This window comes from Lytechinus pictus, chromosome 5 (genome assembly GCF_037042905.1).
Source record: "Lytechinus pictus isolate F3 Inbred chromosome 5, Lp3.0, whole genome shotgun sequence".
Taxonomy (NCBI): domain Eukaryota; kingdom Metazoa; phylum Echinodermata; class Echinoidea; order Temnopleuroida; family Toxopneustidae; genus Lytechinus; species Lytechinus pictus.
Window position 1 is genome coordinate 26,284,106 of NC_087249.1, and position 13,810 is coordinate 26,297,915.

At 35.9% G+C, this 13,810-nt stretch overlaps 1 protein-coding gene across 2 annotated transcripts in view; it reads right to left on the reverse strand.

The window, feature by feature from the left end:
- The window catches only part of LOC129261611 (mucosa-associated lymphoid tissue lymphoma translocation protein 1-like), a 37,662-nt gene extending 24,388 nt beyond the window's left edge, over positions 1-13,274 (reverse strand). For both annotated transcript variants that reach the window (XR_010293710.1, XM_064100111.1), the window contains exons 1-6: positions 13,180-13,274; positions 7,931-8,224; positions 7,108-7,280; positions 2,261-2,357; positions 1,013-1,227; positions 474-697 (exon numbers count right to left, since the gene is read on the reverse strand). Coding sequence is in view for 1 of the 2 variants with exons in the window: in XM_064100111.1 (XP_063956181.1) it covers positions 474-697; positions 1,013-1,227; positions 2,261-2,357; positions 7,108-7,280; positions 7,931-8,079 (858 nt within the window). In the remaining variant the exon portion in view is untranslated. The remainder of the gene's footprint in view (positions 1-473; positions 698-1,012; positions 1,228-2,260; positions 2,358-7,107; positions 7,281-7,930; positions 8,225-13,179) is intronic.
- Positions 13,275-13,810: the final 536 nt, after the last annotated feature.

Sequence of the window (13,810 nt, forward strand, 5' to 3'; positions counted from 1 at the left end):
TCAATAACTTCGGCCCATATCAAGCAAGTATGCTGTGGACTGAGATTCTTAGTCCACTGTAAACTAGCTTTGATATGTGCTGCAGTGAGAATTTAAATAATGACATTAAGATCGAAGCCAAAATAAAGCTGTTCCTGATGTTCGATGAGGCTGAAAATTGGTTTAGTATCAATACTTGGGAATAAATTCAGACAAAATTTAAGGTGAAATTAGTTTTGTAACATCACAGGATGCGAAAGTGCACTAGCGGTAGCATGCACCAAGCGAGGCTAGGCTTGTAGGCACAGCTAGCTGCAGTGGCAGCTTTGTGCGGTGGCTCCGAGTTAGGGTTGATCCAAGACCCGGAAATAAATTTTGCTATAAAGTCTTTCGGTCGGCCAGGTCAAGGTTCAAGCCAGGTTTTCCTTCCGAGCCACAACATTAACTAAAGTAAGATATTTCACAAATTAAGATATAAAACAAACAGCACAAACCTGTAGAACTTCCGAATTATATCCTTCGATGAGCTTCCTCTCGACTGCACCTGTCTTGGGGTTGTCCTCGTACTTGAACCACTGAAATTCTGGCTTGGGACAACCGGTAGCCCTGCATGTCAATACCAACTCCTGCCCCTGGTTTACATTGAGGTTTGCCTCTGGGTGGTATCTGATCACCGGTGGGGCTCGGATTTGCCCACCTGGGCTAGTGCTAGGTGGACCTGTGATTTTCACAAGAAAGAATGGAAGTAAACAAATCTAACTGTGCGTTTAAGCAAAAGAAATATTTGGTATCAAATTGTAAATTGCGTGCATTCAAAAGGGTAGAAAAGTTAAATTTTATCTCATAATTAGTTTCTGACCAATCATACAGTAAGATGGGAAGTATATTGTATATAATCAAGATGTCTTTCATTTTTCAATTTCAAACAAACATTTTCCTTCAATAAGTGGATCTTTCTGCTTCAAACCCTACTGACACTTCTTTCTCTTTGAATGCAGTGTGCTTTGGCAAAATAAAATCTTTTAAAACCAACCTGAAGATCTCCTAAGTACAGTGAGGTAGGCCCAGTCTGTGAACTTTGAACACTCCTTGCCATTGGGTATATGGTAGACTTTACAGCAATAACCCCCAGAATGACTACAATCTGCAGCTTGGATTTCAAGGACTGAGTCGACCGCACCGCTGACTTCATCGTAAATGATTTCATCTCCTTCGCCATCCTTTGTATGAGCCCTGTACCACTGGTATCTTTGGGTCAAAAATTAATTATAAATGATTCTGAATATGAATTTGAGTAGTTTATGATTCAGCGATCATAGTTGAGTAACACGAGCCACACTGGGTATTCATGTATACATTGCAATGATGATGAAAAAGTTTGGATATTTTCTATATATCGCCAACATTTATGTTTTTGGTAAAAGGGGTCCAGTGTTGTAGGAGAAATGGGGCTTCTGGGGGGAAACGATGATTCGCTGCTGAAGTAACAAAACTCTGTTTTAATATCCCCAAAAATATCAATAATCAGGAAAGAAAAACAAAATTATGTGTGCCATAATTGGAAACTAGGACAGTCTCCCCCTTTGACATACATGCAATATATAGAGGATTAATGCACAAAGACAGAAATATGCCATATATGGAAAAGGCATCACTTTATATACAATTTTATAAATATAATCAATAAACCAAAAATGATTTTTCTGAAATATTTGATACAAAGTCTGGAAACCAACACAACAAAAAGTGGTATGGATATTTACTCTCAACTCTGCATTCCTTATAGCAGCATTGATTTTGAAACATTTAAGCAAACTGGATGTGTTCTCGACGTTCATGATGGTATATCAAGGGTACCCAATGATTCCTGTTATTTAATTCAATTGTACAACTGTACAGCTAAAGCTGACCAGAATTGGCCAACAGATTAGTATCTCATATTGATGTGCAGTCTCCAGTGATAGATGAATGCAGTTAGAATGCATCTGAAAGTAGTTTTGCTTCATACTGACACCGATAATTGCATCAGGACAACTAAATAACAAACTATCCATCCTCCTGTCATCAGATCTACCTCTAGATATAAATGTATATCCACAAACAATGAGGAACCCCCCCCAAAAAAAAAAAAGGAATACACAATTGCAGGACCCTCTTATAATATGAATATCCCTTCTATATATTACTCTCCCATCCATATTTTTTTTTTAGGTGAGGTGTAACCTGGGTTTTGAAGCAGTATATTTTTTTTAAATACACTTTGATGGTCCCATGGACTCACCTGGGATATGGAAAACCTTTTGCTTTGCATGCAAACTTGATTGTATCTCCTGTCATTATACTAGATGATAATGGACTATCAATAATTGAGAGTTGCTCTGCAGAGGAAGAGAAAAAAGATTTCAGTTTAGCTGGAAAGTCATGTACAGGCCTAAAATGTTGATGTTTTGGAGGCAGGTTCATTTTTCAAATGGGCACATGTTTTCTTGCGGCAAAAATGTGAATTATTACAAAGGGCATGCAAAATATCCACAGCCAGTGAAAGGAGGGACATTTAGGTCAATCATGCCCTACAAGCAATCAACCTGCCTTAAGGCTAATACTACATAAGCACATTTCTGATGGTTTTTTTTTTTTAATCTCTAATAACGTCATAATACATTTTGTACCAGCAAAAAGACACATTTTGACAAGACCAAACACCAAGGATACAAACATTTCAGATAGATGAGCCCACCAATCAGGAGGCACATCCAGGGGCAATCATTTTGGGTGACTGTAATTTGAGATATAATCACACCAGGATCTACATTGTCCAATGAAGGCTAGCAGTTGTAGCTGAAATGCTGTGCAAAATTTTTTGAATTATGGTAGTGGATCGTATTACTGAACACTTTTCATGAATTCAATCATATCAAACACATTACTCTCATAAAATTCACCAAACTTCCACCATAAATACACAATTACCTACAAAATAAATATGTAAAAATTTTGCCAAAATCGTTTGTCCCTTTTATGATATTAGCTTCCAATCTGACCCCTCTTCGCATGTGAAATATTTTGGTCACTTGAAAAGGTATCGTATTACCGAACGTGTGTTTTCTGTGGGAAAAGTTGTGAAAAAAACAAAGTCACTGATGAGCTATTTTGAGCATATTTTATTATTTTTAGAATATTAAGACTTTGAAAATGTGTTTTTGACAATTTTTCATCATCTTTCTGTTCAAGTTCCCTTTGAAAGGATGTTACAAAGTTTTGAGCGTATGAAATTATTTTCTGACGCGTACGATGCGCGCGTTCGGTAATACAAGGCCGGTCGGTAATACAATCACTCACTATACTTAATACAAAACTTGTAGTTTATTATATAGATTATCCTTCAAGATCTTACAGTAATGTGATGGATTTGACAACATACAATTTCTTATTCACACATTCAAGTAAACAAGGGATTACCATGTGATATGTTCACCTATCATACATTGCTGTCAGCTTATTAACTTCAGAAAATAATTGCTGAGACTCGCTTGGAATGATGTTGCTGCACAAACATATTTAATACAATACATATTTCAACAATTTATATTTCCATTCTCTCAAACTGTCAATCAATTTACAAGTGCCGCAACTATAGGCTATATCTCCTGGGGCCCGTTGCAGAAAGAGTTGCAATCAATCGCAACTTTAAAAATCATGCGCAACTTTAAAAATCATGCGCAACTTGATTTTCAACCAATCAACAGCGCGCATTTGGGACTTGCGATTAATTTTTTGACTTGCGTTTAAACGCAACTCTTTCTGCAACGGACCCCAGGTAATCCAAGCACTTGCCAAATAAGGAACCGTACAGCAATATGTAGTAAGGGAAAGTCTCACAAGGTAAATAATTTTCTGTATCAATTATTCCCAGGCAAATGTTATCTCTATAAAATTACTCTAATGTTTGCAAATAACCATATCTCCTCTTCACTCTATACATGTATAAACTAGAGCTATTATTGAAAAAAGAGGCCTGTAGTAAAAACTTCTAGAGGCATTTTGTGGTAAAAGTTGGGCACAGGACTCAAGTTCAAGTTCAATTTATTCAAAAACCAGACATATTATGAGTACAAATCAATGATCAGATGGTACAAAAGAATACATGATACAATATGAACGGTTTTCTAGGACCCCGAAGAAGCACAGCTTGTGAGTGGGGCCCTATACCTCTAAATAAGATGTAGATCTAAATGTATAAAATGACAAAGGAGAATACATAATAAACAGATATATCGACTACAAATATGTACAAAATGCGACATTAAACAAGTGTCAGCATAAACACAAACACACTCACACACACACACACACGCAAACACACATGACTAGGGTGGCCAACTACGAGATACATGTAAAACATAATAGACTATATGGAAGAAAAAAACTTTCTAATTTAACTAAGATAATAGATTGTCAAAGAGGTATTTTTGATTTTTGACTATTTTTTATTTTTATTTTTATTTTTGACTATTTTACACAATTCCTACATGTACATGTATGTTCTGAATCTGATTAGACCTGTTCCCACACTGATTTCTCTGGTTTCAACCACCTCATTTGCATAAATAAAATGGCTGCCAAATTGCGGCCATTTATGATCTTCTTTCTACAAGATTCTATCTAATATTGGCTCTCATTTTCAAAGATCATATTGACAATTCAGAATCCTGCATACATGTACATACTGCAATGTGTTTCATTTGTGAAAATTTGCTATTTTTATGTATAATTAATTAATTATGCAAAATGTATGCATATTTTGCAATATTATATCGCTTGATAACTCAGCTCAAAACGTTCATTATTTTTGGTACAGAGAGCATTCACATCATTATGAATAACCTTCTGGCCCTAAAATATAGTATTACAGTCAATACTAATGTGTTTTATTGCTCTTTGGATTTCTCATTCATTTCTTTGTATTTCCTACCATTTGTTTTGTACATGTTTTGTTAAGAGATCTCTCAAAGTATTGATTATTAAAGACAGAAAAATAATTTGCTTCAATGATTTAATTATTTAATGATGCTTTTTACAACTTTTTGTATATTTTCACGGACATACACATGCACCCACACCCACATCTAAATACATACAAAGTAATATACTTGCAAGGGGGGCCTACACATTTAAAAGCACACTGGTGGTGATCGATCCTACAAATTTCATGAACATGTCTGTATTCAAAGCAAAGGTGTTTATTGATTGGTACAAGTTCAATATGACTGCATGGTGATCTCTTGATTATATTGATAGATCAATTCATTAGAATTTTAAATGATAAATACTTAAATTTAAATCAAGAAAATGCTGTTCAATTCTCCATTCCTTAATTTTTACCTAATCAATATATCATTTGGTGTGTTCCGCCGTCCAACATAATCCGGCGATTACGTACATTAAGTGTCTTTTTAGCAGTATCAAGTGAAAAAAAATCTGCTGAAAATGAGATTTCCTTTGTTTTTCTAATTGTCCTCTAAATCCTAATTTGTTAAAACTTCTCAGAACAAAACCCACATAGATTAGAACCAACTATTTTCTTTTTCATTTTGCTCGTCAAGTAGACTTTATAAAAGCCAGACTATGATGTTCTAAAATTCCACAATGAACAATTTTTTTTTTGTCTAAGTTCCACAAAAATGAACAATTTACTCTATATACTGCCAACGCTGAGTTTTTATCATGGGACTTCATTGAGGGATTGCATGTGCATTTCCACATAGTATTTTACCACTGTAGTACTGCCCCTATCCTCTTAAGGACTGCGCTTCCTCCAGTTTGATCTATCTTTTACTAGTTCATCAAGTCATTCCTATTCACATTGGTAAGCTTCCAGGTATTGCTGAATGACATAATGCGGCCAGTTCTCCACCCTTTAATAAGGGTTCCACAAGATGGCTTTATTGGTAAGGCAAGATGAAAGTCATGTTTCTTTTTAATAAGCCAATGAACAAAATGTTAAATCCTTGTGTCACAGCTCCATAAAGAAAACAAGACTTTCAGTCTTGCGGGAGAATTAGCAGTTTGACCAGATGTTGTTAGGAATTGAAATGCCCATACATAGTGCAGCTTTCCAACACAGTAAATATAATGTGTATCCCCTTGGTCATTTATCGAACTACAAATAGCTGACAGTATCTCCATGACATGTTTAATCCTCTAGTAGGTGATTATCAATCTGCAGTTTTGTCCGGCATTATCCCCAACTGTATCCAATAGCTTTCCTACATGTAACTCTGATAGGCTGCATGACGGTCTGCGTTTGAGCCGTTTGAAAAGTTGGTCCATAAAATATTTTTAGCTAATAGCTTCGTAAAATATACATCAAGATTTGCTGTTAGAGTACAGATGACTGGAAAAATTAGCTGATACCTGTAACTGATTACTCACCTGTTCACTTATTGTGATGTCAACGCGCATGGCATAAAATATGCGCAGACAGGGATGCGCAAAAAACATAAATGGGGAATGTCCTTAACGCACAATTGTGATATGTTCTTGTGTTATATATATCCCTATATAAAGTCGTTCGTACAGTCATCTGTAAGTGAAAACTGCTTTACGAAAAATCACCCTGATATGAATTGTTTATGAAAATAGACCTTTTTTTCATGCCTCATTGAGATGAAAACAAAGGTATTGTGTATTTTGGGTTTTCACATACAAAGCAAACTCAATATCTACTCTCTGTTATGTAATGTTTATGCAGTTGTTGTGCCTTATCTAATATCCAAGAAAATCAAGCACATGAACCCATGTTAATTTTTGCACATTTGGAATATTTAGGTGCTAAAGTATTTGTGCAAAGTTTGGTGAAAATGACATGGATTTCATTTTAACTGTGGAACATCCTTAAAAGTCATGTGAAACTTACCAACATTATGCAACATCCCCAAGTGTTCTCAAGTGATATGGTACATGACATGTACTAGATACAAGCCGATTGATAGGTCTGGGATTCAAGCCCTGGGTTAGGGCTTTGACCGTTTTTCAGAAGGTGACATGAATGATTAGTCCCCAGATTAAGTAATCGTTTCAAACACATGTTTACAAACTAAATTACACGTACAGTACACACTTACGTACCTGGTGCTTTGATAAGTAGAAGAGCTGCCTCATAATGTAGTTTATCTAGGTAAGAAGCTAATTGTTTGACTGTCTTGTTGTGTCTTTTGCCTAAGTCTAGCAATAAAGTGTATGCAGAGCTGTCTCCATTCAATCTCAAACCAGCCATACTAAATTTGTTGATTTGTATATCTCTGCAAAGAAAAAAAAGGGTGTCAAATATTAAAGGCATTTGCTAGCTTGAGAACAGCCAATTTGAAAAATTATAAAAATAAGAGCAGGGTAGCCAATGTCAAACATACATAATTTCTTAAGTATTTTATTACACAAAATACAAACCATTTCATATTAATTTATACTATAGTGTTAAAAATGGTTTGACATTTGTAACAGTCATTACTTAAACTTATTATGATTAAGAGCACTTTTATTCAAATTAAATCTGCAAAAAGTTGCTTGTAAAACTGAAAATAAATTTAAGAGCAGCTGAAATATTGAAGGCCAGGATAGGTCTCTCATTTTTCTGCATTACTTTAGCTGGAATAGAAACATGAAGATGTTTCTCAAGCAGACAATTTTGCATGTGTGCAATTTGCAAAAAAAAAAACTTAAAAAACCAATAAAGTCAACCTACATTTAGAAAAAAACATCATGTCAAATTTTGTCTTTAAATCATTTCAAATCACCGAGCTCCCCTTTATACTATGTTACATGCCATTGCCATCTCAATAACAAATTCAACAATGGAAATCATATCAGTTCCTCATGGTGGAACTCCTCTGACACACGACACAAGATCTACATTTATAATAAAGACAGAATGAAATTCACTGTAGGTACTCACGAGTACATTTTTCCGGGCAACACGGCTATGAGTTCCTTCCAATATGGCCTCCCCCTGCCATCAGGGATATCAAGTAGATCAGACAGCTTGAAGAGAGTAGGAAGAGGCAGTTCATCAATGACCATCTCAGGGTCAATTGATTGGTCCATCTTGTACAGGTCAGAAATCAGTGGTCAGATGTGAACAGAGAATTTTGAAGGATGAAGTCCAGTAATTTGATGTGAGTGCAGCAGACCTGTCAATGATCTTCCTAACTCACCTTCAGGTTTCCATTCCAAGAAATACTAGAAAGATCTAGATGCAACAGGATAATATATGGAGAATTAAATCAGACTCACAACAGGGCATTTGGGGACCAAAAACAGTTTGGTGTACCCAAAATTTGGAAGTCTTCCAATATCGGAAGTGTAAGGCTGTTGAATTTCTCAGTACAGAAATTTAAGATTCATAGTGTTAAATAAATTATACATTTCCTAAACATATGTGAATAATATTAAAATAATAATAGTAATAATTCAAATGATTTATATAGCACTCTTTCCATCTTAATTAGATGCTCAATGTGCTTCAGAGCACATAAGACAAGAAAATAATATACATTACAGGTACAAACTTTAACAATGAATACATAAATGGTTGCCTGTCAAAAAATCTTCATGTCTTCAGATTGCCCCTGAGGTGGTTGCTGACATCTGGGTTTCCAAACTCTGTGGAAGAGGATTCCACAGAGTTGGCCCCTACATTAGTAAAATGTTTAGGAAATATCTGTGAGGTTAGTTCATTTACACCTTTAAGGACAACCTAAAATTGCATTTGTTCACCAGCAGACCTTTACTAGGTTTGAAGACTTGACATTTTTCCTCATTTCTTGTACTTCTCTTTAGTTCTCTTTACTTTTATGTTTTGCTCTCTTCTATGTACCTTGAGCATTTAATCAAAATGAAAGATATTATATATGTATTATTATTATCTATTATGTATTTTAATTTACAATGGATGAAAACAGCTGTTAAGGATTCAACCTTCCGTTAAGGATGCAACCTTCTTCCCCTATGATATCCCCTATTGTCATGCACAATTAAGGCCTGGGAATGAATAAACCATTGTCAGGCTCCACCGCACTCTCTTTCACATTAGGCGGTGCTGCACCATCCCGAATTTGCTCAATCTCGAGATTTTAGCCCGATCGGCCCTCTTCGCGATTAATCTTGAGATTCAAGAAAGCCCGTCTCCACCATCGCAAGAAGAGTGATTCCTGCTCGAGCGAAACATTGATGCATTATGGTCTGACGCCGTGAATAAATAATCCTGAGTGCGTCTGCACCTACAAATTAGCGCGATAATTCGTAAAATAGCGCGCTATTTTGCAAATAACCCAAGTTGACTTGGGATTGCAATCTCGAGATTAATCCTACGAACTAGCGCGATAATTGCGTCTCCATTGCAAATAATCTCGAGATTGTTCAGATCGGGATAATTTGCCGGATCAGAAATAGCGCGCTAATTTGAAAATCGGGATGGTGCAGACTATTGGGTGGGTTGCATTACCAAGCACTTAGGCTTCACTGTTTGCTCAGAAGTCAAACTGGGAGGACCAATAGGTCAATTGGTTCAGAAATGCTGTTGAAAAATGTAAGTTTTTTAGACTTGAATTTAGATAGCACTGCATTTTCCATGTCAAAGCATCAAAAACATCACTACTGACATTTGAGGCCTTCCTGATGATTTCCTGCATTAAGTCACAGATGTCAAACTGTAAGTGGAAATAATTTTGATTAATGTTAATTTTTTGTATTTTGCTTGTCATTGAGAAAGTCAAGGTCATAAAAGGACCATGGAATTTTATAAAAAAGAGAAGAGTGCTTACAAAACTATCTCTAATTTAATCAATGTCATGTTCATGATGTGTCCAAGACTTCTTTTAATATGATTGATTATTAATAATATGAAGAAGTTAAGTTATTCCAGGACATGCATTTATTAACTTTGACTCTCTGACATTGGAGAGGATCTTTTTAAAGGAGATGCTATGAAGGAAGAAGTTATTTTCTGTTATATGTAAAACATTTTGAGGACTGATCATGCTTATTAATCAGTTGTAAAATCATAAAAAATAGTTTCCCAAAAGATGGAATTACATACATTAAGTACTTTGAAGATTGCAAGATATTATTCCTAAAAAAAAAAACTTGAATATCGGGCTTATTTTTGTGTATGCCCTCTCCGGGGCGGGGGGGGGGCACTGAAATTATTTTTTGATGGGAGTGTGCCTCACAAAACTCTGAAATGGGGGTCTAAGGAACTGACTAAAAGGGTAAAGTATGGGGTCTTGGCCCTTGGGAACTGAATATGTACCGTGGTGTGTGAAAAACAGGGTCTACGGAACGGGATCGCGGCACTGTAGGTACGGTGCACCATAGCACTGTGAATGTGCTAGCTATGCATGGAGCGGCTACTAGTTATAATGTAGGGAGTTGCGAAGCCGAATGTGCATCTCTCGCATGCCCTGCTCGCGCTTGACAATTTTGGCAGGGCTGGGGAACTGACATGTCTCGTAGCGGGGGTCTTGCAAACGGGGCTGGGTGACTTCTGAACTGCACTTACAGATTGTCATTTGGAGTACTGTAGAAGCTGTTATTTTCGCGGGGGTTTTATTTTCGCGGATTTCGCGAATTGCCGATCGGCCGCGAATTTAACAACACGCGAAAATATTGACACATTTCTTAGTCAGTGCCAATGTCCGTAACAGCAAAGCTTTACTGTAGAAAACATCTTGTGTAGTGAGAGATTGGAGATATGCACCTGTATATGTACAAAAAATAAGGCTTAGAAAGTACAGTTAGTGATTCAAAAAGTTAGCTAGAATTTCACTTTTTTAAATTTCTCAAACAAAATCAGAGCCTAAACTATTTTCTAATATCATTTTATCAATATTCATACACTCCCTGTAATATCAAAATGTATTTTTCATGAAATAATTTGATTTTATTTTCATCTAATTGACTCTATACACACGTATTGGCAGCTATTTGCATACTCATTAATATTCATAAGTCACATGACCAGAGCTTTTAGAGGTGAAGATTCTGTTCACAAAATTCCAAATTTTTGCACTTTTACCAACTTTTTGAAAAATGAATCGAACAAATCACAAATTCCAAAGATTGCTAAACCCTGTAGATTACAGATCAAATTGTGGCATGATGAATTTTCAGAACTAAAGGTAAAAAAAGGTGAAATTCAAGCCACCTTTTTCCACAGTTTGTAACTGTTTTTACAGGGACATATTTATGTACAAGAGACACATCAGCATGATACTTTGAAGAGTATGAATTTGCACGTAATTTCCACTAGTTTTGCTTCTTAGGAATGCTGTGGAAATGTTTTGTACATCTTCCCATCGCGAATTTAACAACCCGCGAAAATGTCGGGACCCCCGCGATTCGCGAAAATGTCGGGACCCCCGCGATTCGCGAAAAATTCTGTATGCGAAAATAACAGCTTGTACAGTATCTACAGAACTGAAAATTAGGTCTAAAAAAGGGGGCAGGGAGTAGTAACAGAGAACAAGGTTATATCATAACCTTGTTCATTGAATGAGTGGGTGAAACCTTCTTCTTTGGCCAAATTGCTGTTATGAAAAGCCACCATTATAACCACCAAACCCTTTCACCTTGACATACTTGTCAATATTAGCTTACAGTCTTGCCGTCAATTTGAATTGGCTTTGTATAATATATTTTGAGAATGAATTTTAGCCTGAATCCCTGATGAATATTTTGTTAATGTCCAAAGTTTGGACATCCCATCAATACTAGACAGGAATAACCGTCGTTTCTGGGGATTAATTCTACAATTTCTGACATTTTACTGTAATCCCCATTTACCGACGGTAGGGTGTACGTGTGGGCTCGCATGTGTTCTCATTCCCTCCCTTTTGTCAATTCACAGTCCAAAGTTTGATGTAATTTTACACATCGAATTTACAATCTAAGGATGTATAAACAACAAACTTTTAGAACTTGATATTTAAATGTTTAAATACTTTAAACGATATAGATGAAAAAGGCATGAAAAATATACTTTACCGATGTTTAATTGGGTTGAACACGATAAAAATGGTCAAAATGGCAGCCACACTATAAAATATTTACAAACGAACGTCAACAATCACGAATGTGATATCGATATTGCTTTCGATATTATACGATCTGCTCCATATGCGAACGAAACCGAAGATAAACGATACTACTTATACTAGTACTAGTACTAGTTATAATCGCGATATATCGATTCGAGACATTAAGTTAATAACGATAATGACGTCATTCGAGATGGCAACTTGCAAGAAAAACCGTCAGGTCAGGTGAAAATGTCTTAGATGACAGATTTCTCAATCATCCAGAGGATTTTTTTCAATAACTCCGGCCCAAGGTATGCAATTACTTAAGTTTTTTATATTTCCCTGATAATGGAAACCATGAAACTTTCAATTTTGCTTAAAAAACAGTTTTAAATCGCGATCTATAAAATGCTAGTTCACTATACGTTGGCTGTAGATACGGGGCCCCATCCCCTTCAGTCTATGTATGGTGAGTGGAGCCAACGTAGTTCAGCGGAACAACCAAAATACAGAGACTGAAGCTTTTGGTCTACATCAATACAGACACCACTTTATTTCTAATATTTATTCAGGGAAGATCTAGAATCTAGTAAGACTGATGATTCTACCAATTAATGACAACAAGAGGCTGAGTGACAATTGATCACACAAACAAAGTCAACAGACAACACCCCAAGGCCCAAAAACAAATGCAAGCAAAACGAACTTGTTGCAGCAATGTGATTTGAGAAAAAAATCAAGGCTATTCTTTTAAGTTACAAATTATTAATATGATTAAGTAAGAAGGAGATAAGCAAATCAGTCAAGATATAGTGCTTCCAAATGTAACGTAGTTAAGTTAAACAGCCATGAATTAATGGAATGGGCCAAGCGCCAAGCAACGGCACATATGCTTGCTGTGTGCAGAAGGAATGCAAAACAATGCAATGACAATGTATGGCGAGTGAAGTAACGCTCAGCTCAGCCTCAGCTGGATTTACGCTTGCTGCTAGTGCTAGTGCTAAAGTTAGTTGTGCTTGTTTCGTTGAATTTTCAAATGATTGTGGTATCAGCTGACAAGAAAATTTTTAACTAAACTCAATAATCTATAACCCAACATCAATCCTTTGATTAAGGTTTGTCTTACCTGTTTCTTTCAAGGCAGAATCTTACGTACTTAATTCGCATTTCCAGAGCTTTTGCAGGAGTGAGTTCGAGGAAGTGCAATAATGGGCTGCGTCACAATCATCCATCAATACTGTTTCTGTTAATGCCCTAAATAATATAATATATTTTCAAGTATGTCTTGTTGATTATTAAAAAATTATTATTTATTATTATTATACAAAGAGTAAAGCAATAAGATCTAAAATTACTGTTCTTTGCTACAATTTTTTTTTGTGAGTATGCAAATCGGCATTTTCAAGCTGGAAGGGGAGAAATGGGGAAATCCCCAAATTGTGCCGTCATTCTGCGTTGGACGCGGATCATCGGATGAATGAGCCATCTATCTAATATTAAATAAAAGTATTGAAAAAATGAAAAGATGCTCAAAAAATGTTTTTCTACAGTGATTGTGATATGATTGTGGAAGTTTTATAAACGTGGCTTGTATGTAGGCCTATCACAAAACTAATTACATGGCATGATTTCACAAGCAGCTACATCATCACCCGCATCATCATCAAGAAATCGGATACATCCAGTTACATAATTCTTGCCCTTCTTATCAGATCATTGTTCATTATTTGTACTCTGTTATTGTATTCCTGTTTTTA